The following is a 6,255-nucleotide window of genomic DNA, read 5'->3' on the forward strand; positions in this document are numbered from 1 at the left end:
GGATCACCTGTCCTCAAACAGGGAGTGGCAGGAAAGACATGGAAAGCGAGCTGCCTTTCTTCTTCCGGAAAAAACCTCTCCTAAACATAAGTTTTTCAGTTTTCAAAATGTTTACCTCTCCCTTAGGTTAGGAAAAACAAACAAAAAAGGACAACTCCGGCACCTCTCCTAAACACTCCTGTTTGAGATTCAGATGGCAAGAACAATACTAAACCCGTCAGGTTTGCCGGTTCAGACATTGCAGCTGCTGAACAGCTTCAAATTTTAAGCTCTTAACCAACATCCACATGAAGAGGCCGGAATCCAAACGAGCACGAGTTTTAGGGAGCTGTAGACCCAGGAAGTGAAGGAAAGCCTGGCAAAAACCTCCTGTGCCATAGTACTGCACGCTTCACAATTCCCACAAGCACACAGGGAAAAAATCAACCCGTATTTCAACACTGAAGAGAGCAGAAATGTTCATTCATTGCTCATGTTTTGCTTCCTCCTGTTCAACCATTTCTAGGGGTAAGAAAACCAATCAGCTTGTTAAATTGGTCTGAAGGGAGATGACATTCTAGTTTTGCCAGTGATGTCGCAGAACAGAGCGGCTGAACTGAGCAAGGACATTCCTGAGCCGTGGATCACAGGAAAGCTCACGCAGGTTACTGAAGCACCCATAAGCCACAGATTTGCCCATGTGAAAGTAAATCTGTATGATAAATCCCTGGGAAATACCTACATGTTAATTGCAAAGAAACCTTTTCCTCCCCCAAAGGCAACTCGAGGTGCCATAAGTGCGCACTCAAGAGTAACAGCAGCTTACAGAGCTGTGGTTCAGGGCAAAAACTGGATTTTATTTTATTTTCTTCCTAGAAGGAGGAGGTCCCTCCAGTGCTAACTCCCTGACTGCCCAGATGGGATCAGGAAAATAAGCTTTAATATCAGCGAAGTCCCCAGCACATTGGAGGAGCTGAACGCTGAACCAGACTAACAGGTACACGCCAGCACGAAGTCAGTGGTCGCTTTTTGGTTATCATTCGCTCCTGGAAACTCAAAGCAGCTGGATAGACACGACGGTCCCCCCAGTCAATACGTACCAACTGGTGAATGCTATCGATGGCGCGGTTGTACTTGTCACAAAGCCTCTGCATGCTCTCAAAGCTGTGTGGGGAGAGAGAAGGCCGGCTGGTTAAAAAGAGGGAGCTCTACAAGGCGGGTTTAAGATGCTCTTTTGTCATCACACATACTATTTAACGTTTGTTCCTTGCAGAACATGCAATTACATACACAGCTTTAGGACTCCGCATAGTTACCTTTGAAAAAACTCCCCAGTGGACCAGAGTACACGACGAGTACTACTGGTTTCTTCAATTAACGGCAAAGGGCTGAACTCAAGTATAACTTGTTAGAAAGTTTAGTACTCTCATAGTCCAGTACTACATCTCCATATTCTCAGCTGCACAGAAATTTAGGACATCTGTAATTTTCTCTCTGTTGTTCCATCACCCCTCCATGATAATCAGTCCTGAAACAAGCAGATACTGCTCTCGAAATTAACTCTGGGACTGAAAATGCAGACAGACCCAGGACACAACCTCGAATTCCGCCCATCAGAAAAGCATTTTGGCGGCTTCATGGGCTGGCTGGGATTACGCTCAACTCAGGCAGATGCCTTAATGACAGAAGCTGAGAGGATTAAATAAATTCATCTCAGGCCAGGGAAGAAAAGATATTACCAGGCACATCAGCTGTTACATAATCAGACCCACAAAGCAGCAGCAAAAACACAACTTGAGGAGTTACAGGAGTAAGATAATTAAATCATGGCTGTCCTCAGCCAGGAAGGGGGCACCAGGGGACCCCAGAAGGAAGAGGCTCTGCGTCCCCTGAGTCCCCTGGATCAGAGAGTCCCCTGTGATCCCCATTACGACTCTGCTGGCCAGGACACCCCTCCAAGCAGCACTATCTGCTTCCACTTCACGCTGTCGACTGCCCGTGTTTAATGCCAAGAATCCTTAAAGACAAAACAAGAGGCTGAAACAGGTTTTGGTCTGCACAGCGTGCGTTTCTGTAATCCGCTGCTTTTTGCTCACACCTGAGTGTCCATCTATCTGCTACAAGTACATTTTACAACAATTTTTTTCAAAGGAAGTAAAAAGACTAAATCCATGACCAAAATTACAGGTTTACGACTTCCTCAAGAAGCTGCAGCAAGGTAAGTGGGGTGTGACTTTGGGGAACAGACGGGTTTCTCTTTCATTAGTTAAACGTGCCCAGTGAGGATGCCAGAGCTACGAAAGCTACAGCACTGTGATCCCCAAATCCAAAGACTGGATCTGATGGCAGGGGACGCTTGTCTCTGATTTCTCCTTTTGGATTTTCCAGGGGGGAGAGTCTTGCAATGAAACAACTAAAACAAAATTAAGTGAGATTAATGAAATTAAGCAACACAATTAAGCAGATCAAGGTACAAGTACCTGGTGCTCAGGACAGCAGTCAGTGATTAATTAGAGTGACGCGGTTTCATCTGGAAACCTCGTACTAAAAGTTTAGTGGTGCTGTGGAGGTGATCACGTTCAGTCTTTCCCATGAAAGCAGCTAAGGAGGTTTTTGTAAACTGCAGCTTGAGGGTCACCTCTTTCTCCAGTCTCAGTCCACTAAGTCAATGCATAGAACCTCAGACCTCTCCACAGGACCTGCGCCTCCCAGCCTCAAGGTGAACGCCACATACACCCATTTTAAGCTGTTCATGAACAGGTATTCACATGTAACTACAAGCATCTTAAAACGACTGCTAACGGCCCCGAAGAGCAGCGTGAATAGTTGACTGTTAAATTACCCCCACCCAGAGAGCATCCCCCTAGCACTGTGGAGGGCTGGGGAAGGGTAACCTCCCATGGTCCCGGCGTGCAGAGGACACGGCGCTGACAGGCAGCTCTGGCATGTTGCTTCTAAACAGGAATTCTTCATTACTACAGAAGCAGAAACCTCCCTGGCATTCAGATTCCTAACGCTGGACACAGTCCAACAGCACAGATACCGATCATTGTTTCGGCGTGAGTAATTCCAACGTACACCAGAGCTCAACTCTGCTGTGTGGAGTTTCCAATTATGTCCTTAATCCAACAGCCTTTGCCAATATGGCTGTTACACACTTCCTACCAAAATAACTCTGCAGGGTCCGAAGCCAGGTCTAAAAGAAAACTTCACAGTGTCTAAGAATAACCAGTTACAAACGGACTCGCTACAACCCATGCTGGCCTGTCCTCCTGGTGAGGAAAACCCAAACATTCCGCTCACCTTTTTGTATCATAGTCAATTAGAACATAGTTTTCCATAGCAAGCTTGAGATCTGGGATTTCTTCGCAGACCCACCTGGAAAGAGAGAAGAAACAATGAATACAAAGATCTCCAGTCAAGCACAGTAAGTCAGTGTGCCTCAGCTCTGGACGGGCACTGCTGCACATTAGAGACCTGACGGATCACGGTGTTGCCAGGAGTGAGGCAGACTCCGCAGAACGCTGACTGGAAGCTGCTACAGCTCGTGTTTGTAGTGAATAAACTGTGAGATGCCCATAGACATTGGCAGTAGTATAAAGCTCCTGAAATGGCACCACTTCAAAACGAGGCGATGAATTAATTCAATGCGTCTAAAAATCCTCAAAGCTGCAGCTGATGCTAATCTAGCACAAACTGTAATGCAGAAGTGCAACATTTCGAAAGAATTCTGATACAGCAACAAGCTTTGGCAAAGCTGAACATGGAGAAGATGTTTCCTACAGCACCTCAAAACAACAGCACCGACCACCCACTGCGAGGCTGTTCTCTGCAGAGCTCTGAACTGTGCTCACACCCAGCCCAAAGCTGATTGTCCAAAGTTATTTTGATAAAAGACCCCTTTTACACACCGAGTTGACAAGGCCCCGTTTGTTGTTGCATTAGAAATGGACAGCATGCACCCACTTGAGTGGGCCCGACAAGAGGAGCTGGGAATGGGGAAGATTAATTCCTTTCAAAGACTTAAAAGCCATGTGAGCTTTGCACGCATTTTCTTCCTAAAGCATCAGAACAGGAAAGCACTATCACCATCACAAAACCCCAGAGCACGTCACAGGATGAGTTCCAACAGGACTGGCAGAGGTTCTTCTCCATGTACCTTGATGCGCGCTGCACTGTTGAAACGGTGGGAAAAGAGAAATGGCTGGAGATCTACGGTCCTGGCTCCTTCTGGAGGATTCACCCTTACCAAATAAATATACAGCAAGGAAAAACCAGAACTCGCCCAGCTGTGGCTGACTCTCTTCTCACTAGTATCTCCCATCTCCCTAAACATGCATGGACTCTCATCTCTGCACATTTTTTCCTCTTATATTATGGGAACGGGCAGTCAACAGCTCGTCTAGCGCTGGCTTGAAGAGATAAATATGTCTTTGCATCCTTTTACCCACCACTTTCACAACGATTGTGGTTCCTTTGTACAAGGCAGTATGAAGCTCTAACCCTCCACACTCGCTGCAATCCTGCTTCAAACCCTGTTGTGAAACACGACTTTGGCTCAACTGCTGCCTAGCACAGCTCAGGGAGCACACTAGAAAGCACTAACAGCGACGGCCCCAGCAACCATGTCCAGCACCGCGTCTGTCTGAGTCCCTTCAGAAAGGGTCTTCTCAGCAATCCTACTGACACGTGATGCCACAAGGTCCCCAGCCCTTGCCTGATGACAGAGTCATCAGCATCGGCCCAAGAGAACCAGGAGCAGCAGTGCAGGGCATCTTCTGTCAAGGGTTTGTCATTAGAAAAGTAAGTTTCTTCAGAAAAAAAATTCTCTGCTCCAGCCCCCAGCCCACTGCACATTCCCTCCCACCACAGCCCACGGGAAAATGCTGTGATTTCATGTGTATAAACGATGTATCAACACTGCCGTCCTCTCACTCATGCTGGGCGCACTGCCTTCTCCTGGGCCACAAGTGACCACCCAAGTGTCACGCTCAGGTGGCCCTGCAGACAAACCCCCACTCTATGTACCTGCACCACCCCACCATCAAACCTGCTGCAGATACAGCCCTCAGACCAGAGAAGCCTGGATGGTAAGGGTCTAAAACAGGTACCAGGAACAGCTTTTCACCAGTCTGACATGGATACACATGAACATCCCCCATGCTTTGGGAATTTGGTCACCATTTAAGAAAAGTCACCTCCTAATCCTGCCGCAACAACTGCAAGTGATGGTGTAACCACTGCCTGCATTGGGAAACGCTCCCACTTCCTGCTCTTCACGTTTGTCTTTCACCTTTATCTTCCCATTTTCCGCACGTTAGTCCAACTCCATCAGCAGCAAGAGGAGTGCCGATAGGGACAGCATCCCAAATATCATAAACGCTAACAACGCCGCAACAGCGCAGCAACGAGGGGAAAGGGAGAGGCTGGGGGAGAGGATATGCATGACCAGAGCTTAACGGTCATGCCCACGATGTTTTCTTCAGCTTGCTTTTCTAAAGATCTAATAGAGCTGCCATAAGCACCAAAGCTGAATCTCTCCACTCACTTTTAATTCTCTTCCAGAGTAGAATATGCCAAGTTAAAACAAAGTCTGTTTGGCAGGGAGATCCGTACTACAACAGCATCAGTTCAGCTTAGAGAACAATTCAGAGCTGCTAAATCGTAATTAACTGCTGCCCTCTGTCATACCCTGTCTCAAGACACCCGTTCCCTGAGATGCAGCAGGAGAGGGTTCTGGCCACCTCTGCTTTGAACACTTACCGAATTGTCTCAATAATTTCATGAGCAGCATCGTGGTGTTTGTCCTGAAACAAAAAGAAAAGAAGAGATGTTTTCAGGGAGTCATCAGGAATTGTTGGCCAGCAGATTCCAGCAATCACAACCTTTTTAAGAACATGGATGGTGAGCACACGAGCAAAGGAGGCTTTGATTGCCCCCCAGGCAATGAAACCCATCAAAATGAGCCTTCTAAGACAAAATCAGGCTTGAGGAAACGCATTTCACCAGTTTCCATGGACTATCGGGTTTACATGAAGGAACTGTCATTCTGCTTATTTCTTTGTCATTTCCTGAACTCGGGAATTGTGCAGCTGATACCCTCGAGGATTATTGGTACGCGGCAGGTTCCTGACTGCGAGTTCCACAATGAACAGCTGATTTCATCGACCTGGCATCTGGTACGTGCTCACATCTCCGTACGGGCAGCGAGACTCGCGCACAGCGAACAGCTTTGTAAAATAAAGCGTCACATAAACACTGGGAGTGGATGTCAGT

At 47.2% G+C, this 6,255-nt stretch overlaps 1 protein-coding gene across 1 annotated transcript in view; it reads right to left on the reverse strand.

Moving 5' to 3' along the window:
- DOT1L (DOT1-like histone H3K79 methyltransferase) overlaps positions 1-5,786 on the reverse strand; it is a gene marked incomplete at its 5' end in the record, with an annotated part of 50,006 nt that extends 44,220 nt beyond the window's left edge. The window contains 3 exons of the mRNA XM_010143393.1: positions 1,080-1,143; positions 3,283-3,357; positions 5,743-5,786. Of these exons, the coding sequence (XP_010141695.1) occupies positions 1,080-1,143; positions 3,283-3,357; positions 5,743-5,786 (183 nt within the window). The remainder of the gene's footprint in view (positions 1-1,079; positions 1,144-3,282; positions 3,358-5,742) is intronic.
- Positions 5,787-6,255: the final 469 nt, after the last annotated feature.

The sequence above is a fragment of the Buceros rhinoceros genome, unplaced genomic scaffold (genome assembly GCF_000710305.1).
Source record: "Buceros rhinoceros silvestris isolate BGI_N320 unplaced genomic scaffold, ASM71030v1 scaffold22349, whole genome shotgun sequence".
In the NCBI taxonomy this organism is placed as follows: Eukaryota; Metazoa; Chordata; class Aves; order Bucerotiformes; family Bucerotidae; genus Buceros; species Buceros rhinoceros.